The sequence below is a fragment of the Orcinus orca genome, chromosome 8 (assembly GCF_937001465.1).
Source record: "Orcinus orca chromosome 8, mOrcOrc1.1, whole genome shotgun sequence".
Lineage (NCBI taxonomy): Eukaryota > Metazoa > Chordata > Mammalia > Artiodactyla > Delphinidae > Orcinus > Orcinus orca.
In genome coordinates, this window is record NC_064566.1 from 10,004,355 (window position 1) to 10,026,503 (window position 22,149).

General features: G+C 51.4%; 2 protein-coding genes across 4 annotated transcripts in view; one reads left to right on the top strand and one right to left on the bottom strand.

The window, feature by feature from the left end:
- Positions 1-296: 296 nt before the first annotated feature.
- On the bottom strand, positions 297-11,995 carry TKFC (triokinase and FMN cyclase). 2 transcript variants are annotated; one of them, XM_004264180.3, is made up of 18 exons: positions 11,664-11,995; positions 10,387-10,502; positions 8,231-8,420; positions 7,159-7,269; positions 6,903-7,084; positions 5,540-5,618; positions 5,191-5,280; positions 4,380-4,414; positions 4,219-4,303; positions 4,037-4,126; positions 3,388-3,504; positions 2,929-3,048; positions 2,619-2,756; positions 1,744-1,850; positions 1,536-1,639; positions 1,390-1,423; positions 1,200-1,286; positions 297-840 (listed from the first exon to the last, which is right to left on the bottom strand). In XM_004264180.3, the coding sequence occupies exons 2-18, from the start codon at positions 10,387-10,389 to the stop codon at positions 679-681; spliced, it is 1,734 nt and encodes a 577-aa protein (XP_004264228.1). In that variant the 5' UTR covers positions 10,390-10,502; positions 11,664-11,995; the 3' UTR covers positions 297-678. The 2 variants fall into 2 exon arrangements, with proteins under 2 accessions (XP_004264228.1, XP_033269839.1); XM_033413948.2 differs by lacking the exons at positions 10,387-10,502; positions 11,664-11,995 and adding an exon at positions 7,808-7,982 and having other exon boundaries at positions 8,231-8,356.
- Positions 11,996-12,087: 92 nt separating this feature from the next.
- The window catches only part of DDB1 (damage specific DNA binding protein 1), a 31,254-nt gene continuing 21,192 nt past the window's right edge, over positions 12,088-22,149 (top strand). The window contains exons 1-10 of one of the 2 annotated variants that reach the window (XM_004264179.4): positions 12,088-12,308; positions 13,472-13,620; positions 14,675-14,791; positions 15,122-15,343; positions 17,650-17,764; positions 18,605-18,702; positions 19,460-19,618; positions 20,235-20,318; positions 20,929-21,045; positions 21,650-21,752. In XM_004264179.4, the coding sequence (XP_004264227.1) occupies positions 12,248-12,308; positions 13,472-13,620; positions 14,675-14,791; positions 15,122-15,343; positions 17,650-17,764; positions 18,605-18,702; positions 19,460-19,618; positions 20,235-20,318; positions 20,929-21,045; positions 21,650-21,752 (1,225 nt within the window). In that variant the 5' untranslated portion in view covers positions 12,088-12,247. The remainder of the gene's footprint in view (positions 12,309-13,471; positions 13,621-14,674; positions 14,792-15,121; positions 15,344-17,649; positions 17,765-18,604; positions 18,703-19,459; positions 19,619-20,234; positions 20,319-20,928; positions 21,046-21,649; positions 21,753-22,149) is intronic. The other variant, XM_049714411.1, reaches the window with a different exon arrangement.

Below are 22,149 nucleotides of genomic sequence, written 5' to 3' on the forward strand. Positions count from 1 at the left end.
TGGAGACCCACTTGCCCATTTGATTCCTGAAGAATCAGTGAATTCTGTTAGTTTAGTGCTGAGAAAAGCACACCCATCAGGTGTGGTGTGTGCACTGGAAGCACAGGAATGGGGGTCCCAGTGGACCTGGCCCAGCTGCACAGACCCTGCCTTTGGGTCTCAGGCGGTAGGAGATGGGAGATGAGCATTTCAGTGGTGGGGTGAGGTCTCAGCCGGGGACGGTAGTGGGCCCGCCTGTTCACACGCTTGGATAAAGGTCCCCTGGAGGGAGCAGCGGCTCTTTGGCTGCAATGTGGTTACTGGCTTGCTTTTTCACACTCAGTTCAGGTGCAGAGGACCTTTCACAGGGAGTCTTAAAACCAAATGAGAGTTGCCAGCTAAAGATTGTGCTGCCACCTAGGGAAAAGCCCTATCATCGAAGCTCAGAGCTGCCTGGGGGCAGAGCCGGGTGACCCTAGGGCTGCCCCTTCCCTGAAGAGGGAAAGGTCAGTGACCCACTCTGGGCCTGCAGTTTCTACAGTGGAGGAATTCTGCAGGCTGGTTGAGGAGTTCCTACTGAACTCAGAAGACAGGGCCCGAGGGCGAGAGGCGTGGGAGGGCGACAGTTCTAAGGTACAAGTAAGTGACAGCAGCGGCTGGGCATAGCAGTGAGTGAGGCCCTGAGGCCCGGCGAGGCATTCATGCCTCCTGGCTCTGCAAGACCTCCAGGATAGCACGGAGAACGGCCGCGGCCGCCACCGCCCCGGGGTCTGGCTGATCCAGGCGCGCGGAGCTGATGTAACTGGCTCGTCCAGCTCCAGCTTCCATGTTCCTGGTGGCCTCGGCTGCGGCTTCTGCACTCTGAGGGGTGGGGGTGTGGAGCAGGTTCAAGAAGCAGCCACCAGGCTTCCTTCCTGCCATGGACCCCGGCCCCTTCTGTCCCAGCACTGACACCAGGGTGGAGAGGTCACATCCCACACACTGCTAGCAAGGCAAGGGGCCACCATTCACCAAGGGCCTGCTATGTCCCAGACCCTGTGTGGGCGCCCTACATATCTTTTCCGTCCCACAGCAACCCTCTGAGGCAGGTGCTGTCCTCCATTTGTAAAGAAGAAAACTGAGGTACAGAAAGGATGTCAACTTGTTCAAGGCCGCATGGAGATGGGAGCCTGGTGGTTCTCAGTCTGCCTCCCTGGGTGGCTGGGCCCAGCCTCACTCACCTTGACTGCCTTGCTCAGGATTTGGAGATTAGCCCCTGGGCTCTTCCAGGCTTGGAGCTCCTGTCCTGCTGCCCACAGAGAATCCAGCTGGACAAGGTGAAGGAGAGGGGCTGAGGACAGGCCCTGCCACTGAGGGTGGCCTTCAGGGCTTCTACGCTCAAAAGGGGGAAGGGCTGGGCCAGATACATACCATAGTCCTATCCCCTGGGGCAGCCTTTCCATACCTGGCAGGGAAGAGAACAAATGAGGCTCCCTGCAGGGAATCACTTTGGGGGTGGGTGGCATCAACCACCTCCCCGAGCCCACCCCCGTCTAAGGCCCAGGTCCCTGGCTCACTTCTGCATGGCCTCCAGGCCGGCATCCATGGCAGCGGACCAGGCTGGAAGGTCAGTCTTGGCCTTGAGCGGCTGGGCCGCTGCAGTCAGGAAAAGGCCATAGAGCTGGGGAGGGCCAGGATGCTGAGCACACGGGGCTGGCCCAGGCCTCGGCCAACCCAGGACCCGTCCATGTCAGCCCTCTGCCCCCGGGGGCTGCCAGCACTCACCGCCCCAGATGAGCCTCCCATCTTCTCCAGTAGCAGGAGGGCCAATTTGGAGAGTAGCTGGGCAGGGCTGGCAGGGGGTGGGCCCTCCTTCAGCCACCCCTGAATCGCTGAAGGCAGAGAGAGATGGTGAGGAATTCAGAGACCCACCCTGCCATCTGCCTGGATTCCAACCAAGTACCCAGGCCTCGCTGCCAGCCGGAAGGAATGGGTGCTGGGAGGGGCTGAGGGAACCAACATGAAGAGACTCCCAGAGTCCCTCTATATCCCGCTGCAGTCTGGAGAGGGCTGGGAACAGGTCAGGGACAGGGACCTCGACGGTCACCCAGCAGGTGATGATGCTTCCTCGCGTCCCTGCTTTTTTTTTTGTCTTTTACTGATTTACCTTGATCGTGGTTTGTCTCTCCTACCACAACATAAGCCACGAGGGCAGTGATTTTAATCTGCTTTGCTCGCTATTTTATCCATAGAGTCGAGGGCAGCACCTGACCTGTGGTTGGCACTAAATACTTTTTTCTTGATTCAACGATGCTGGATAATTAAGAACTTTTCCCTAGTCTGGTTCAGCTGAGAAAAATAAGAACAGAATGAGTTTCCCTTTAGAATAATCTAAAGTTTGTATTCACTGTAAAATATTACATTTTATTCTGCGATAACAACCTTCCTACATTTGTAGTGTTAGAAGTGTCCCTTTATGAAAACAGGTGAAAGGGATGCTAGGTTTTGTGAACGACCTCTCTTGGCAAAATAAAAGTTGCCAACCCCACGTGAGCACTCCAGATGTTTTTGAAATCCTTCTGGTTCATGAAATGCCAAAATGTCACCATCAGTGTGCCACACCACCCCCTCTGCTGCCCCAGGTGGTTCCTGGCACCAACCTCTGGCAGCGCAGCTGTGGGTGGTCCCACAGTCCCCGTCGCCGGCAGCGCGGTCCAGGGCGTTCAGACGTTCCTCCAGGCCCAGAAGGATGGCGCACACCCGCTCCAACACAAGCACCATCTGCTTCGAGGCTGCGCCTGGAGACGGAGGACAGTGGGAAGGAGGCCTGCCCGGCCCTTCTCACAGCCAAACGTGACCCATGTGGGAGGTATGGGCGCCAGGGGCCCTCCACGCCCCTCTGCACTCCCTGCACCCTTTAGGCCTCAGGCCAAAGCCCGGGGCCACCTTCCCCAACAGCATGGCTTGTACCTCCTGCAGCAGTGGAATCAGGGGCCTCCAGGGGCTTGGCGGGGGCAGCCCGGCACCGCTTCCGCCCAGTCACCGAGACCTTGGCCACGTTAGGCCAGGCCGAGGCGGTGGTCTCAGCATCTAGGGACAGCAGGATGACTCTCTGAGAGACAGGCTGGCCGGCCAGGGATCAAGTGGGGCCTGGACTCCCCACCTGGTGGCCCCGTCCCCTCCACCGCAACAAGCAAGTATTGAGTGCCTACTGTGTACAAGGGAGAGGGGAGGGTCCCCGGGGGAGGATCCTAATGCCCACTCCTTCACAGTCAAGTGAGAGCTGGAGAAGGCTGGGGAAGCCAGAAAGGGCCTCCCCACAGGGTCCTGATTGTCATGGTCAGCCCTGATGGGGTCTCTCCAAGTCCCCTTGGCTCCTTGCAGCTCCAAGGGCCCCTGGCTTCGCTGACCCCAGCTTCCAGGTCTCACCTATCAGTTTCAGGAGGGGCTCATCCACCAGCAGAAGAGTGAGAGAAATGCCAGGCATATCCAGGGCTGACATGAAGGTGCCCACCAGGGCACGAGCAATCTTCACTCCTCGGCCCTCTGCAGTACCAGAGCGTGGAAGTGTTTGAGAAAAGGAGGGAAGGACGGGCACTTACCCCCAGAGCATCAGAGAAAGAAATAGAGTTAAGAGAAAAACAAGAACTTTGGGAGTTGGGGCTCTGAGGTCAGATTTCCTTGGGGCATCCCTCAGTGACGCCCTGAATGACCACATTCCCTGGAGGTGTCCGTTCTACAGCGGCAGATAAGTAGTCTCAGTTACTGCGTTCTTACCACGTCCCAAGTACTGTGTTAAGTGTGTTACATAACGTTTAATCCCATTTCATCCGCACAACCACCCTATAAGGCAGGGACTATTATTACCCCCTCTTTACAGACAAGGAAACAGGCTCAAGGCACCCAGCAAGTAAGTGGCAGAGGGACCGTTGTCTAACTCGGGCTTGACAAACGCGTACAGCCCATGCTCTGGACCATTGCAAGACCCTATCTCAGCTGCTTTTCTTACATCCAGCTTCAAAGGGTTGGAAGGAAGAAGCTCTGGGGGTCAGGAGGTCCCCTTCAGTGTGGGGCTCACCCAGAGAGCGGACGGCGGCGTCGGCTACGATGCCCAGTTCCAGGAATGACAGGCCACCCAGGTTGTTGACCATCAGCACCACTGAGGAGCCTGTGGGCAGACACGACACCTAGGTGAGCCTCTCTGGGCCCCATTCCCAGAGGGGGAGGAAAGGCTGGGAGACAGTGTGACAGCCCCCTCACCGGACCGCACAGGCACGTGGGACACGTTGGAGGAGCTCGTCATGTGGTCCAGCATGAGCGCCACAATCTCGTCGGCGGTTGCCATCTGTCAGAGGGAGCCGGGAGTGAGCTGCGTTGGGGGCCTTGGTCTTGGGCCAACCTTCACCGGGAAGTCCACATACCTTTATCCGGTGCACGCCAGCCTCCCCGTGGATCCCTGTGGGTAGATGCAAGCACTGCTGACCTGCTCGGGGCCTGGGGATTCGCTCAGTGTGGTCTGGTCAAGGATTTTCTAAGTGCTCAGCACCAGGCTAGGCACGTGGACGTGGGGAGTGCGGGCTGGGGGGAAACCGACAAGATAATGAAAAATACACCGTCTCTGGCTTGGTGGTGGAGAGAGCCAGAACTTTACTTTTTTTTTTTTTTCTAATTTTTTTTTTTTTTTGCTGCCCCGTGCAGCATGTGGGATCCTAGTTCCCCGACCAGGGATCGAACCCGCGGCCCCTGCATTGGAAGCGTGGAGTGCTAACCACTGGACCGCCAGGGAAGTCCCCTTAACTTTTAACTAGTTAAGTAGCTTAACTACAGGCAGTCACAGAGGCCAGCTGAGGCCTCTGCCCATCACTTGGGAAGCACAGGAGAGGAAGAGGGAAGGTTTTGCAGCTGGGGTGGCCTCTGAACGGCTCTTGAAAGAGGGGCTGCATCTTGGCAGGGGCAGGGGTACCTGAGAATGGTGGGAGCACAGGCAAGGAGGTGGGCAAGGCACAGAGCCCCTGTGGCCAGAGCCCTGCGTGTGGAGGGCAAAGCTGGTAGAAATCAGGCACGTTGGGCCAGAAGGGCCTCATGCACCCACTTAAAAATACTAAGACCCCCTAAGGGACGGCTCCACGTGAGCAGAAGGACCAGGTACATGGCTCCCAGGGCAGAAGACAGGGAAAAACCCAGGGAGCAGGCACGGCTGGACCGGGGAGGGGGCGGAGGTCACAAGCTTACCCAGGCCCAGCTCCACCTCATCGGCTGAGAGCTCAAAGGTGGGTTTGGAACCCGGCACACTGCAGGAGGACAAGCTCACTCCCAGGGTTCCTAAGAGAAATGAGGTGTGAAAGGGACGAGCGCTGTGCTCTCGGCGCCAGGCAGCAGCAATGCCTCGGAAGCCTCTTCACCGAGACAAGCTGTCAGACGCTTCATCTCAGTGATGGAGAGAAACCTGGCTCTGGGGACCCAAGGCTGCTGTTCTCAGGGGCTCCCGCAGGGACACCCTCCCTCAGCCCTGGGGAGTGACTTGGGAAGGGGGGGCCTCGACCTCCCCCGCCTCCTCCCCGAGCCCTGGGCCGGCACTCACCCACGGCCTTGGCGACCTCGCTCACCCGATCTGTGATCTCCTCCAGCCCCGCACCTGCCTCAGCCAGGGCACCCGCCACCTGCACCCACAGAGATAGGCCCCCAACGGGAAAGGAGTCACTGTACCACTAGAGGGCAGAGGACAGGCTGGAGCTGAATTTCTATTTGGGAACAGGCAATCTCTTCGTCCTGCCCCATCAACCTGGCCCGCTACACTTAGGGCACCTGCCAGGAATATTCAAGAATCCCAGAGCCAGAGGAACTTTACAAATGGAGGGATGGGCCCAGAGAGGGGAGATGATTTGTCCAGTGTCACACAGTCAGTTGGTGGCTAGTTTCCCAATTCCTAGCCTACAGTTTTTTCTCCATGGCATATACACCGTGGCTCACTTTACCCACCTACCCACTTTTTTGCCAAGCGTCTAGTATATGCTGAAAAGGGGAACAAAGGTGTCTAAGTCACAGTCCCTACCTTGAAGGAACTCGGTCTGGGAAGGGGTTGGGGAAAGAGACAACACAAACTGAACATTTCACGCGAGGTGGCAAATCCGATGATGGATGGGTGTTATGGGAACACTGAGGAGGGGGCCATAGCGTGCTTGGTGTGGTGGGAGGGAAAACCTCCCAGAGAGAGAGACGTCAGAGGTGGGCCTCCACAGAATAGTAGGACACAGCCAGGCCAAAGGGGGGTTGGACAGGGAAAGGATTTTCGAGGCCAACGACTCAGCAGCAGCAAGGCCCCAAAGGTGAGCCATAGCCCAGTGGTACAGAGAACTGGTGTTAATGGAGCATGAGGGGACCACAGGGATGATGGGAGAGGAACTTGAGGGAGGAGGGGCACGAGTGTGGTGGGCGCCTGACCGAGGAGCCTGGGTTGACTCTGGGAACCCTGGGGGGCTTTCTGTAGGGGAACAACCTGGTCAGATACACATTTTTGAAAGACACCTGTGGGGTGGTGTGGGGAAGAGACTGGGGGGCGGGCAGGAAGCAGGCAGGGGAGCCGGCTGAGGAGGCAGCTGCAGCCACCTGGGCGCGAGCAGATGAGCACTGAAGCGAGGCTGAGACAGGAAGGGCAGGGCTTGGAGGAGGATGTGCGTTTGGAGGCGCTGGGGAGCAGGGTCACCAGGACGGGGCGATGGTTGCAGGTGGGGAAGGGCAGGGAAGGGGCCGGGACGATGAATGCCTGGATCCGGGCGGACATGGTTTTGGGGACGGTGGGGCCCTCCTGAATCAGGGAGCGCTGCGGAAGGAGTGGCTTCCTGGGGTGGTGGGATAGATGGCTGGAAAGGTCCAGCACCAGGTGCTGCCTGGAGAGAGAGGGCTGGGACGGGCTGGCCAGTGGTGTCCCAGGAGGGGACCCTCACCTTGTGTATGAGCACTGTGCCACAAAGCCCGCGCCTGCCTGCCTTCTTCAGGACGGTGAAGGCGCTGTCATCCCCGATGACCACCATCTCCACAGGGATGCCCTCCGCCCGGGCCTGCTCCCGGGCCAGGCCAAAGTTGAGCCGATCCCCAGTGTAGTTCTTCACGATGAGGAGGGTCCCCACTGCGGGAGCAGTCGGTAGGGCCCCATCAGCACTCGCGCTCCCCACAGCGGCCCCTCCCGCATGCCAGGCTTACCTGTGCCCGCCTGGGCCACTGCCCTGATGGCCGCCAGGATGCTGCCCACTGCAGGGGAGGTGAACACGGCTCCCGCAATGACCCCTGTCAGCATCCCCTTCCCTATGAAACCTGAGACAGAGAGGTGGGGAGAGGATGTTGGGTGGGGACCTGTGCCTGCAATCCCTGGGGCTCCCCACGCTCCTGGGCTTCATGGTTTGGTGAGCCCTACTGTGCACTTGGTGCAGAAGAGTACCTGCGCTGCTCTCCCCAGATCTATCACCTCCTTGGAGAGGCCTTCCCCGACCTCCCAACTGAAGTAGTCACTCACCCATGTCCAGCTACTTGCTGTCCCTTTAGCCTGCTCTCCTGTCTTCACTACCTCACTTACGTGCTCTGGAATGATCTCTTTCACTTACGTGTTTACCTGGTTTCTGTCTCCCCAAAGGAGAATAGAAGCTCCATGAGGGCAGGCGCCTTGCCTGTCTGGGTCACTTTTGCGCCCCTAGTGGCCAGACAGTGCCAGGCACACAACAGGTGCTCATGAATGTTTGCTGAGTGGATGGATGAATTTGCCAGAGAGAAACAGGAAAGATACAGAGGATACAAAGCCTGGTCCCTACCCCTCCCCATGCCCCCATCCCCAAGCTCTCATGGAGAGTTCACATGCCTGGCACTAAACAGGAAACAATCCAGGACTGTCCATGTTGAATGTGAAAATGCACGGTGGGAAGAGGAATACTGCGCTAGGCTGGAAAAGTCAGGCAGGCTTCATGGAGGAGGGGACGGCAGGTCAGCTGGGCCTCGGAGGCCAGGAGGATTCACGGAATCACCGACTATCAGAGCTGGAAAGGACTGAGAGGTCATTTGGCCCCACCTTGTGCTTTTACAGATGTAGAGACTGAGGCACAGAGAGAGGCCACGACTGGCCCCAGATCACAGCTCAAGGGAGTGGGCGAGCCAGAGCCAGGACTGGGCTCCTGACTCTGGGCCAGGCTCTGTCCTGAACCTCCTAACAGCACCAAAGATCTCCCAGGAGCCCCCCGTCCACTCTGCCCAGAGCCCACTGCCACCTCTGGCCCAGGGTGCTCACCGGCATGGGCGGGCTCATGGCCAGAGCCCCCACCCGACAGTAGTGCCACCTGGCCCTTGAGACTATCCAGGTCAGAGCGGAGGGCCACACGGTGGCCTTGCAGGAGCTGCAGGTTGGGGTTGCAGGCCACCAGGCCAGCGAGGGCGTCATCGGCACAGCCTGCCACCGAGTTCACTAGCTTCTTGGAGGTCTGTGGGAGAGGAGCGGGACGAGGTTCTGGTAGAGTTGGCGGGGCAGCCCCATCCTGCCCAGCCACGTTGCTATGACTCACACCCCAGCCCACACCCACCCAGGAACTCCAGGCAACAGTGGTTCCTTGAATTAGGCATCTTTTTATAAGGTGGATGTTCCCATGATTTCTTATTTTGCAACTTCTTATTCAGTAACTAATTTATGGCTTAAATTTATCCTGCAGAATGACTTTGATACAACGAAAATGGGGTAACTGGAGTTCCGAGTATAAAAAAATTAATGAAGTTGGGGGACTTCCCTGGCGGTCCAGTGGGTAAGACTCCGAGCTTCCACTGCAGGGGACGTGGGTTCAATCCCTGGTCAGGGAACTAAGATCCTGCATGCCGCACGGTGCGGCAAAAACATAAAATAAATAAAGTAAAATAAAATTTAAAACTGGGGCCCAACAGCCTTCTGTCAAAGGAGGAGAAGCCCCAGGTTGGCGCTCCTGTGCCAGGGGAGGGGGCCAGACAGGGCCCACACCCATCTGCTTCCTCTGCAAAATAGGGATTTAATAACTAGAGTATATGCCCGCTATATAGCAAAAAACTGAATGCAAAGGAGCTACTCCCTTCTTCAACCAGCTCTGAAAAGCTGGAGCTAGCTGAATGAGGTCTGTAGACTGTGTGCAGCTCCCGCCTTTGTCCCAAACAGTGAAACTGGTGCCCAATAGGGTCAGAGAGGGCCAGGCTACCAGCATTGCCCGGTGGCCTGGGGGAAGCCTGCAGCTGAGCTTTCCCGGAGGCCCCTTCCCCAAGCCTGCCAGAACCCCATTCCTTCATGCAAACTTTGGCCTTTCCTGGGTCTGGCGGGGGCCAGAGCAGTGACTGTGAGCCACACCTTGTTCTAAGTGCTTTTAAGCACATCTTGTTTAATCTTCCAACAACCCTATGGAGGAAAATTAGTCCAGTGAAGAAACAGGCAGATTTATATGACTTTGCCCAAGGTCACACAGCCAGCAAGTGACCAGGTCCACCTGGCTCCAAAGCTGGTTCCATTTTGGCCTTATCATGCTGCTCTCCCCAGGGGCTGAAGGGAGGCTGAGAGTGGCAGAGGTCCTGTCCTAGGAAGGGCACGGGCTTGTGGCTCTCAGAGCCTGCCAGGGACTGGAATACGCAATGAAGTCGAGAGTGGGTCTCAATTCCAAGCCCAGTCTCCAGCACCACCACCCTCCAAGAACGTGCTCCCTTGCCATCCCTGACAGTCTATCCTGCCTGGGATTTGCAACCATTCCCGAACCAGAGCTAGAGGAGGGCTTGGGGTCTGGTGCCATCCTTGGTTCCCAGTGGCCTGAGGGGATGGAAAAAGAAAGAAAAGTCGACCAGGCAACTATGGGAGGCCCCTAGGATCCTGGTCTGATCAACATCTCTCCTTTTAAACTGCAGATGAGGAAAGAGGCTCAGGGAAGTCAAGTCTTTGGTAGAACGTCACATAGCTGGTTGGTGGTAGGCTGAAATTTGAACCCAGGTCTGCCCAGGCCTGTTTTCCTCCAGATCAGTTCTAGAATGGGCCTGGGGCATGCCCAGGGGCATGCTGAGCCTCCTGCAGTGAGTGTAGATCCCACAAGCCCACACATGCCCAAGGCTCTGGAAGAGGCACCAGGTCCTTCTTCACGACTCCTGTGACTGGTACTGTCTATTACAGAGTAGGCAACTGTTAATGTTCTAATCTAAAGGCATGACCCAGACCAGGGGCAGATGGGTCCTGGAGGGACTCAGAGGCTGCAGCCACAGGCCTGGCTGGGCCCAGCTGGGAAATGAAGGGAAGTCAGGTCCTGAGACGGAGGATGACCCTCTCTCTTAACCTCAGGAGGCAGTAGCATCTCTTGGTCAGGGAGCAAGGAACTCCAACATGCCCAGGGCTGGCACCCCTACTGCCCCAAGACCAGAGTGCCCTTCCTCTGCCCTGGCCCTCAGGGGACTCACCATGGTGGGGAGGCTCTGAAGGAAGTTGAGTTCACACCTTTGCACTGAGCTGCCGGAGGACAGGCAATCCTGTGGGTGCTACCGGGCCTGAGCACAGTGAAGGTGACAAGCAGTATCTGCAAGAGGGGGTAACAGCGTGAGCTGCTGCAGGCGCTTGCAGCCTTCTGGCACAATCGTGCTTTCAGGGCCCTAGTAATTAGGGAGCTGCCCCAGACTTTGACCCAAGTCCAAACTCTAGAATGTGAGCTGGGGATGGAGAAGAGCATGGGGTTGACCAAGGTTCATGCCTGCACCTGGCTGCCAGAACACTGACTGATCCACGTTGGGCACACAGCTGCCTTACGCTCACGAGTGGTGCCCACCTTATCACCAACGGGCAAAGTTACCCACAGAGTAACTTATCTATTACACAGGCCTCGCATGCAGTGAATACATTCATAAAGATCTTCACACGCTTGCTCTTGTCAGTGTTGGGACCACACCAGGAAGGTGACGGCTGAGTCTGACTCCATTTTGCTTTTGGGAAACCGACCCAGAGAGCTCTGGTGATGTGTCCGAGGTCATACTGTTAGGAGCCAGGACTCAAACCTATGTTTAGTTTTTCTACAAATCCCGTGTTCTTTCTACTGATAATTCAATGCCTCCAAAGCAAGGCAGAAAGTCCCAGATGCGTAAAACCACACAGTAAACCGCAACGACATTTTAGCTCCTTTCGGTTCAGTCAGGTTCAGAGGCGTCTTGGAGTCATCCAGGGTCTCGGGCTCATTGCATGTGTCTGCAGTGGAAAGAATCCACACCTGCCTCGGCACCTAGCTCTGTCTCTTACTGGGGGATCTTGGGTAAACCAGTTCCCCTGAGGCTCAGCTTCCTCATCTGTAAAATGGGGGCTGCCTCCTCTGTGGCCTTGCAGCAGGTGCTTCAGACCACGTGGCTCTCGTCCTAGTCCTTGCAGGGCCTGTCTGATGTGGAGCGGCCTGGAAGTTGCAGGGCTGACTGCTTTCCTGGGTCCCTAAGGTTCTCACCAGGGAATTTTTGGTTTTGCGTTTGAGGTCAGAATTTGCACAGCCACGGGGGGACTAACTGTGCTGGGCAAGTGGCCTGCTTGGCCCTTGAAACACAAAGTCTCAAACACAAACACAAAGTTCAAAGGGGAGAGGGGAGAGCCTAAGTGCCTCCCCCCGCGCATGCCAGGTGAAGCGGAGTGATCGGTCAATCTAGGGTCAGGGCGGGGTTGGGTTTAGAGGTACTGGGAAAGCTAGGGGAAGGGAGGTACAAACCTCGGTTCTAGTCTGGGAGGTGCACAAATTGATGTCACCTTCCTCCCCTCTCTAGGCCTCTGCAGTACCTTCCGGTTCCAGAAGGGGGAACAACCCCGAAGGCTCCTGGAGCAAGGAAGATGGAGTGGACGGGGTCTGGGAACGGGCGACGGGCGCGGACTAGGGATGAGGTCGGCGGGTCAGCTCCGGAGGAGGAGGAGGAGGAGGATGTGGAGGCGTCGGTGCACCTCCGCGACCAGCTCTCCCCAGCGTCCACTACCTCGGGAACCGCCGCTGCTTCCCAAAGACCCGACAGGGTGCCCTCATCCGGGTACTCCAAGCTCGGGCGGTAGGAGATGGGCGGGGCCTCTGGGGGCGGGGCCTCCCTTGGTTGGCCGCCTCGGCGCCTTGAGTCCTCCAAGAGGCCAGGTGAGCCCGTCCCGTGATGCCCCGCGCCCCGGCCGCTCTGGCCTGCAACGTGTCTCTGGGGCGGAGACAGCGGCAGTGGAGTTCGCCGCGCGCGGGTGGGGGCTCCCTGTCTCTTTGCTCGTGTCCGTCTTTTTTTCGTTTCGCCTGAGTCCCGCTGGGCTGCCCCAGGCCTCGACATGTCGTACAACTACGTGGTAACGGCACAGAAGCCCACCGCCGTGAACGGCTGCGTGACCGGTGAGGCTGCCAGGGCAGGAGACCCCGGTGAGGGAGGGAGCTGGGGGGAACCGAGGCCTAGGGAAGCCGGCGGCCCCCGGGTTGCCGCCAGGACCGGGCCCAGGGAATGGAAGGCGCTGGCGGCCGAGGGACCTCCCACAGCCCACGGCTTAAAAGAAGCTGTCTCAACACTCGCCTCTGGGGGAGTAAAAGCTGCTCTTGAGGGTCCCCTTTCGTTCTCGGAGGTCACTTGGCCTCGAGGACAGGACGCGCCCAGTGGGACAGAGAGTGGAATGTGAGTTGTTTGTGCGGTGTTGCTTGGGCCGCGAGATTGGCCGCGTGTGGTTAGGGGGGAAGGGGCGGTGATGATGGCGACTTTGGGGCAGGAGCCTGGGAGGTGCAGGAGGTGGAGGGATGTGAGGAATGTCCGTACTCACCCGAAAGAGAGGAGTCCGCTTTGCCTGGGGCTGTTGTTTACAAGAGGGAGCTGTTGGAGAAGAGGGTTTGGAATGGCCCTGCCCAGTGCTGGGTTTGCCTTGTTTGTTTATGCAAGAATTGTTAAGGACGCAGATGTCCAGAACCCAGCCATAATCATCTTGAACCAAGTTCTCAACAGAATATGAAGCTCTCAAACTTGTATTTTTATGTAAATCCGAATCATGATTCCGAAGGAAAACTGTTGTTGGAGAGTTGGAGGCTATGAAGGAGTGTGGGTGGGGTTTTGGTAGACTGCTGGGAGGGCAAGAGGTGCAAACAAAACAAGGTTTTAAGGTAAAGCTCTGAGAATTCTCTTCGTTTGATCTAGTCTGTTTGGTAAAGATTTTGTGAAAATTCGAATTTGGACTGAATAGGGAAAAACACTTTCTCCAGCATCCCTTAATTAGAGTATGAGTCGGCCACTGCGATAGGAAAAGTGAAATTCGAGGGCACAGAGCCATCTGAAGGGTTTTCACAGTCATTGGCAGTTGAAGGACATGCTGCTCTTAGGCCCAGTCCAGTTTCTTAATCTGATGAGGGAAGTAGCGTTCTTGAATGTGTGAAGTGAGCCTCTGAGGATTTGGTGAGAAGGGAGTGAATGGAGGGAACCGGAGAAATACGTGAGAATTCAGGAGGTTTTAGGTAGAAGTGATAGGATCACTTAGATAGTGCTTTGGCTTCAAAGATTAGAGGATCTGTTCTTTCAGGACACTTTACTTCAGCTGAAGACTTGAACCTGTTGATTGCCAAAAATACGAGATTAGAGATCTATGTGGTCACTGCTGAGGGGCTTCGACCCGTCAAGGAGGTGGGCATGTATGGGAAGATTGCTGTCATGGAGCTTTTCAGGCCCAAGGTAAGTGCTCTGGGTTGGTTGGGCCCAGCAACAAAGGGAGAACTGTTAGTTGTAGTCGGGTTTACGTTGTTTTACGTCACTGCTTGCTTAGGATGGGTGCAATAAGGCTTAGGAGAGAAACTCTTCTCTTTTTGAATGGCAGATTTCAATTTATATTCTAATTTAAAAAGCTTCCAAGAAACAGAAGGAGAGATTTGCTAGGGAAAAATTTATCAAGTTGACTTTTTTTTTTGTTTTATCAAGTTGACTTTTTAGAAGGGAATATTAAAGCAGTTTGAAATGTGGGTCACCGTCCTGTGGGTCATCATAGTGATTCAGAGAGTAGGCTCTAGAGTTAGGGCAGTACTGGCTTTATTCCTTATTAAATCTAATTTTGGTTGTCATCTAACCTTTCAGAGCCTTGTTTCCCCATCTGCAAAATGGGGATAACAGTATCCAGTCCTCTGGGTTATTGTCAGGATTAAGTGGTTTAATAACAGGACGTAGCACCTAACAAGCATTCACTGTTAACACATCACCAAATTATTATTGTTATTATAATTCGACCGTTTCTATCTGTAAGTGAATCTGATGGGGAAGCAGTGAGTTCAAAATTTAAATTATAACCCTTTGAACAAAATACTCACTTTGTTGGGGTCTGTGTGAATAAGTAAGAGAGACTTTATAGATGCACTTCAGCTTCCTTTGTTCACATTTTTTTTTCTTTGTCCAAGTACTTGGAGGGGATTAGAGGAGGCGTTGCATTCATCTTTCAGAATTTGAATGGAGTAATTGAGATTAGCTGACGTGGAACTAGATGAATACGTTATATGTAGAGCAGAGATGAAGAATCATGAAAGTGGACTAGATGTTTACCAGCTTCAGTTCTGGCCTTTCTGTACACACCCTTAGGGTGTGTGCGTAGCTAATGTGTGTTACATACTTACCGTGGGTTTTTTCAGGGAGAAAAGAAAATTCTTGAAGAATTTAATATGCTTAGAGGATGATTAAAGGCTAGACAAGTATTCCTGTTTTCAAAACAAACCTCTTTTGATAGTATGATGTTGGTTTCCAGGGGGAGAGCAAGGACCTACTGTTTATCCTGACAGCTAAGTACAATGCCTGCATCTTGGAGTATAAGCAGAGTGGCGAGAGCATTGACATCATAACGCGAGCTCATGGCAATGTCCAGGTGAGGTGATGAGAGTTTTCCTGGTAGGGTTGTCATGATTTGGTGAAGAAAATTGTACTGCTGGGGCAGCTCTCTCTCTGTGTGATCAGAGAAACAAGGAGAAAACACTAAGGACTTCTGCAGTTTACTCAGAGTCCAAGGGAGAAGGTAATAATTCACTGAGATTCAGTGTTTTGCAAAAAGGCGTACACTGACATTTGGGCGTCCTGACATGTCAGGACGCCACTGGTTTTGCTGCCACTCTTAAAATCACCCTGGGAAGGTGGTGCGCAGCGTTTTCTGTTACTCTAGGTGTTTGAGGTTCTTTCCTAACCCAGTTTTATTTCTCAGGACCGAATCGGCCGCCCCTCAGAGACGGGCATTATTGGCATCATTGACCCTGAGTGCCGAATGATTGGCCTGCGACTCTACGATGGCCTTTTCAAGGTTATTCCACTAGACCGGGACAATAAAGAGCTCAAGGCCTTTAACATCCGCCTGGAGGAGTTGCATGTTATTGATGTCAAGTTCCTATATGGTTGCCAAGCACCTACCATCTGCTTTGTCTACCAGGTACTGGAGCAGGAGTAGAGAGGGAGAAGCTGTATGGTTTGGCACAGTGGGAGTCCATTTTTGCCAGTCAGAATGTCTGGACGTCATGGTAGGGCAGGTAGAAGTGTTTAATGTATTTGTCCTGAAATGTTTTGAATGATATAATTAATATGTGTCAGGTTTTGGTTGCACCTTGAGAGAAGAAGTACTTATCGTGGAGGCAGGAAGCAGTCTGGGGCCTGTAGCAGGCTTTAATCCTGAGATTACACTCTGGTTGTGGGCCTTGGAGATTTTATAGGGTGACCCAGTTTATACTTTGTCTCTTGCTGGCATGCTAGGGGATTATTAAAACTTAGCTCTAAAGAAATGATCTGGAAATTCCCTTACAAGCAATGAGAAAATGTCTTGGGGATGCTTTATGTGTCTTCCAAGAAGAGGTGCATTTTGATCAGCACTCACTTTCTGGTGACCGCTGGCTCTTGACTTCTATTTTAGTCTGTGCCTAAAACTTTTGTAGAGCTGATCCTGGGCAGCTGTTCTCTGGGCTAGATCTGTTGAGGGGGTGTGGGGTGGGGGCAGGGTGGCAGAGCACCAGACTAATATGCTTGTATCTTGGTAATATCTCAGCCTTTTAACAAAGGGCCATACAGTATGAGGTTATTTCACTAGCATGTGGTTGAATAAATGATGGAAGAAAGCTTAGTCCAAGTCTAAGTACTGTGTGTGGGCATGTAAACACTTTTTAAACACTGTGTTAAGTATTGGAAATACTGATGTATTTTTGTATATTTCTCAGTGTCACAGTAAGTGCTGTAGTTTTGAGGCTGGTTGATATAAAGTTCATTTGAATAGGTTGAAACCAGCTTAGGAGATTTTGTTTAATCTTATTTACAATACATTAAATATCAGGTCTGAAATAATAACTTGGAATCTCTCTCACTTCTTCAGTTTTGTAAATATCAGGTCATTAAAACATTGATGTTGGTTATTCAAGGCTGACTCTGCAGCCTCAGGGCTGTGGGTTGTGAATGAGCTTCATTTCCATATGTGTGTCTCAGAGGCCCAAATCCAAACCCCAGCTTGAATTTATGGTGAAGTTGAGTCTTACCCCTAATCATTGATGGGAAAATCTTTTCACCAACTAAAAATGATTTTTTCTCCTGTTTTGTGCCCAAAGGTCAATTTGAAAAATAACACGTGAGGGAGCTCCTTGGTGGTCTAGTGGTTAGGATTCAGTGCTTTCACTGCTGTGGCCCGGGTTCAATCCCTGGTAGGGGAACTGAGATCCGTCAAGCCACGTGGTATGGCCAAAATTTTAAAAAAAAAAGGAAAATCCATGTGAAAGGTAGTCATGCAGAGTGCTTCAGGAGCTGTAACAATGATGAAGATGTGGGCCCTGGCCTGAACACACTGTCGGATTCCTTCCATAACTTCTTAGAGCTTGGTCTGGCCTTTGATGAGGCCACCCTCCACTGGCCCCATGCCGGCTCTTTTAGTCTCTTAAAGGTGTCTTTGATAGCTCCAGGTCTGAAGTGAGTCATGATTCAAAACAAGGAGGGGAAGATGGTGTTGACAATGTCAGGATTGGAGGTTTCGACTAACTTTAGAGGAGCAGCACGCTGTTCTTTACCGTCACCCTATCAGAATGCATCTGAGAATTGTATCAAACGGAGCTTTGTTTTAGACTGTAATTGATTTTTATTTTATTAAAAAAAAATTTTTGTTGGAGTATAGTTGCTTTACAATGTTGTGTCAGTTTCTACTGTATGGCACAGTGAATCAGCTATACGTATACATATATCCTCTCTTTTTTGGATTTCCTTCCCATTTATGTCACCACAGAGCATTGAGTAGAGTTCCCTGTGCTATACAGTAGGTTCTCATTTGTAACAAACAAATTTAAAAAATTTGTGAGATGTGTTTCACTTCTCAATGTGTTTTTCCTCTTTAGATATTTTATAAGTTCCTTGAAGATAAGGACCAGAGAATATATATATATATACATATGTATCTCTCTTATATACGTACATGTACATTCACAAATGTACACATATGTACATTATATCTCTGTAGTGGTTAGTACAGCGTGACAAGTTCATTTTTCTAAGTTTTAAATATCTCTTTGTTGGTTCAGTTGTTAGAAACAGTTAGCCTCAGTCACAGTCTACCCAGACTATCAGAAGCTCAGCTGGTGGCCGTTAGCATGCTGATGGATAAGGTTGGGAAGGCTGGCGTGACAGGAGTGTCAGATGCTGTTCCTTTCAGGGCCCCTCTCCAGCCCAGGGCACCCTTCGTAGGGACTAATGGTTCTACCTTTGCTCACCTAGGACCCTCAGGGGCGGCACGTAAAAACCTATGAGGTGTCTCTTCGAGAGAAGGAGTTCAATAAGGGCCCTTGGAAACAGGAAAACGTAGAAGCTGAAGCTTCCATGGTGATTGCAGGTTTGTTGGGGGATTTAGGAAATTTGCCTCTGCCCCACTTCTGGGCCAGTTCCCTATTGCTCCTTCCTCACCTTCTCTGCCCTTCATGTCAGCACTCCAGTGCTGTTGAGCACATGCATTGTTCAGCCCTCCCTTATGTCTCCTATCTGTAAATGTGCTTCCGTTTGTTTTTTGCATTTTTGTCTTTGGGATTGTCTTGTTTTTTACCCTTCCCCCAAAAGTATAACTTTCCTTTATTTGGGGTGGTGGGGTTAACTAAAACAATGAGATTGATTTGCAGAGTGGCATATGGAAGTTAGTCTCATTATTTTATTGTTGGGCAAAAATTAAAAAAAACTGAAGGGGACCAATAGAGCTTATTTTATCTGGCTCCTTTATTTCATAGATGAGGAAACAAGGCTGAGGGACTTGCCCATGCCTGTGCCTCACTGACAAAGCGTAGGCTGGAATCCAGGCATCTTTGCTCTTTATCCTATATTCTTCCCCCAGCACTGTTGTGTGTTTCACCTAGTAGAGAAGTTTTAAAACTCTTAAGTGCAAATTGGCTCTTCTATATGGTAGCCCTGATAATGGGGGAGATGAAGCTAAGGAACAAGGAAAAAAATCTCAGAAACTCCGAAAGAGTGGCAATAAAAGTACGACCAGGAGTACAGAGTGGGCAGCCTACAATTTCTAAGACAGTAATCTCAGAAAAAGCTTATCATAGTCCATGGACTTTGATGTCTAAAAAATGATTGTCTTCAAGTTTGCCTCAGAGATAACTGGATCAGTGCTCTTGCTGCATCAGGGTTTGGCAGGTCCCAAATGCTGAGCATTTTAATGCTACTCTTTCTCCTGCAGTCCCAGAGCCTTTTGGAGGCGCCATCATCATTGGACAGGAATCAATCACCTATCACAACGGTGACAAATATCTGGCGATTGCCCCTCCCATCATTAAGGTGAGCAGCATTCTTTTCCCTTTTTCTTCTTTTCTGTTTGTTCCCCCGCTTCTTTTCCCCACCATTTGTCAGAAGGGGATTCAGAGGTATGTCACATTATTCACTATGTATATAAGATGTTGTGTTGGTCATTGGGAATACAAAGAGATTGGCTTGGTGTTGCTTTCAAAGAGCTTGCTTGCTAACTAAGGGAGAGAAATAATCAAAATTTGGTTTATCCTTTCCATTCACTGGGGCAATTTGAAGAAAGGAAAAATTTCAGGAATTCTAATGAATGTTAATGTTCTTAGAGCTCAAATCAGGTAAAATAATATAGTGAATACTATATATAGACTTAAAAAATCAGTCACAAAAAATTTCACCTTCAAATTTCAAGTCATAGAAATGAAAGCTTAAAAGCTTAATTTTATTTTTTTTTTGAGGATAAATAACAAAATCTGTGGTAGCATGCATAGTCCAGTCAGTACTTACAGCTGCTTCTCTTTTATGTATTTGTTTTCCAGTAAAATAATATGTGAGTAAACATTTAAAGTATGCTGAGCTCCTCAGAACATTGTCTTCAAAATAAAACGTCCTCAAAAAAAAATAATAATAATAAATAAAACGTTCTCATTTTTGATCACACATGTAATGTGAGCTGAGTGGATTCCTTGCTCATGAAGTGGCTGGGTTTGGTAAAGGGAATGGTCTGCTAGGCTTTATTCTCTGGTTGTGGAGGATGCTTTATCTCTAATGACTGTGTCTTCCCTCTTGGCAGCAAAGCACAATTGTGTGTCACAATCGCGTGGACCCCAATGGCTCCCGCTATCTGCTGGGAGACATGGAAGGACGGCTCTTCATGCTGCTTTTGGAGAAGGAGGAACAGATGGATGGCACCGTTACCCTCAAGGATCTCCGAGTGGAACTCCTTGGGGAGGTAGGCCCTGTCCCTACTCTTCTACATTTCTCCTAGGTGCCTAGTGACCCCAGATGTGTGGTCCCAAACTGCACCTGGGAATTATATTACTTAACACCCAACAACAAATGCTCAGTCCTGCTGTGGAAGTTGGTTTTTGAATGAGTAGATTCTAGAGAATCTCACAGGCAGTGGGGTACTACCTCAAGTATTAAAAAAAAAGAGAAACAAAAAGGATACACTGTAGAATTAAAGGTTAATCTAAGGCTGATACTCAGTTATGGGAGGATGTTCTACAAAAGTATTGTTAAGAACAATGCAGCAATTTTAGAGGTCTCTAGCTATTTTGAGGAGACTGGAGCTGTTGGGATTAAAATGATCATTTGGAGCAGGCACCTGCAAGACAAATCGTTGATTTTTCTGACTATAGGGATGTGATAAATGAAGAGTCACAAACTTCAGAGATTTAGGAATGATCGTTGAGTGTGACCTGGGGATTTGAAATGGAGAATTGTTTTGGGAATCGTGACGGCAGGTGTGATTTTTCTCAGCACATGTCTGAGAGGTGGGTAGGACGGTGTCTGGATCCCACGTGAAGTCCATTCTCATGTCTTTCATGCCCTTGATTTTCTTTTAGACCTCTATTGCTGAGTGCTTGACATACCTTGATAACGGTGTTGTGTTTGTCGGGTCTCGCCTTGGTGACTCCCAGCTTGTGAAGGTGAGAAGACATTTTCTTCTTTCTGGCTTCTTTTTTGCAGTCTTCACTGCTTCTTCATTAAGTTCTTTCTGTGTTTAGTACCTCTCAGAGTTTCTTCAGTTCATCCATATGCCTGCTATCCACCTTTCTACTTGGTTGATTTAGCATCCTACCCTGACTAGCTGTTTGTCCTAAATGTTCATTCAACAAATGTGCCAGGCAAGGTGCTAGGTACTGTGGGTACAATGATGAACAAGAGCTAGCTTCTACCTTCAAATAGGTCATAGTCTAATGTATTTGATCCCCTCTAGAATATGAGAATTTGAACCTTCTCTGCAGAAGAATGCATGCAAACATTTTACATTAATTTCCAGCTGTTCCTCTGAAATCCATCCATGGGATGCCAGGTTAGAAATCCCTGGCTGGTTAGTGGGTCACCTCTAGGATAACCATGTTCCTTAGCAGTTCCCTTCTAGAAGCATCCAGTAGAGCATAAGAAGCATCCGTAAGAGCATAAGATCTTCTGAGCGCATGAGAAGATCTAGTAGGGTTGAGTTTCTTTTGGATGATAACTCTCTCTTTAGGGTGGGTCTGGAGCATTCTAGGCCTAGCATTGTTCTTTCTTTTTCAGCTCAATGTTGACAGCAATGAACAAGGCTCCTATGTAGTGGCCATGGAAACCTTTACCAATTTAGGACCCATTGTGGACATGTGTGTGGTGGACCTGGAGAGGCAGGGGCAGGGACAGGTAAGGGGGTCATCCTGGAAAGGGATAGTTGGTATGCCCACTCAAACGGTGTCCTCCTGGGTCTGCTTAGCTAGAATGGGGAGTGTGCACTGCAGATAACTTTTAAGAGCCTCACTCACTAATTTCCAATGATGTGAGGATAACTACCATTTATTGAGTGCCTATCTTGGTCTGCCAGGCAGTCTACATACATTATCTATAATCACACAAGCACTGTGTTAGATAGGGATTCTTGGCCATTTCAGAAGTGAGGAAACTTAAGGCTGAGAAGGATTAAGCAACTTGTCCAAGGTTACATAACTACTAAATGGCAGGTGTGTCTGCCTTCAGATCCTGTGCTCTTTCCAGTAAACTAGGTTCCCAGGGTGGAAACAAGCTTGCTAGGAATAGTGGTAGGAACCTTTTGCTTCTTGGACTAGGATATCCTGTCTGCTTGATAAATTTGAGAGACTTTGGAGATCAACCTCTGCTAAGTCTGCATCCTCAAACCTAGCTCCACAACAAAGGGTCCTTGGTTTTAGGTATAGCTTGTTTACTTTGTGAGCATCAGTCTAGTTGCCTCAGTCTGGAGCGGGTTATTTAGAAACCTTTTCTCTACTTGCAGCTGGTCACTTGCTCTGGGGCTTTCAAGGAAGGCTCTTTGCGGATCATCCGGAATGGAATTGGAATCCACGAGCATGCCAGCATTGACTTGCCAGGCATCAAAGGTATCCTTTTGGTGGACATAGGATGCAGATCTTACTTGAGTGACTTTGGCCTCATTACATGTCATGAAGACACTTCCGGGGGAGAGCAGATCAAATGAAGAGTAAAAAAATTCATAATGCCAAATAAGCGGTAGAAGCTTAAATATATTGAAAAGTTCCAAAGTAAACTTAAAGAGAATATTGACCAAAATTGGATTATGGGGCTTCCCTGGTGGCGCAGTGGTTGAGAGTCCGCCTGCCGATGCAGGGGACGCGGGTTCGTGCCCCGGTCCGGGAGGATCCCACATGCCGCAGGGCGGCTGGGCCCGTGAGCCATGGCCGCTGAGCCTGTGCGTCCGGACCCTGTGCTCCGCAACGGGAGAGGCCACAACAGTGAGAGGCCCGCGTACCGCAAAAA

Bases quoted from the DNA above. Each gene is read 5' to 3' on its own strand.
- TKFC (XM_004264180.3), bottom strand. The intron at 4,304-4,379 runs GTATGTGGACTT...TCCCTCTGACAG, and splicing joins CTGGCGTGCACCGGATAAAG to ATGGCAACCGCCGACGAGAT. The intron at 1,424-1,535 runs GTGAGCCAGGGA...CTTCCCTGCCAG, and splicing joins GGCCTGGAGGCCATGCAGAA to GTATGGAAAGGCTGCCCCAG.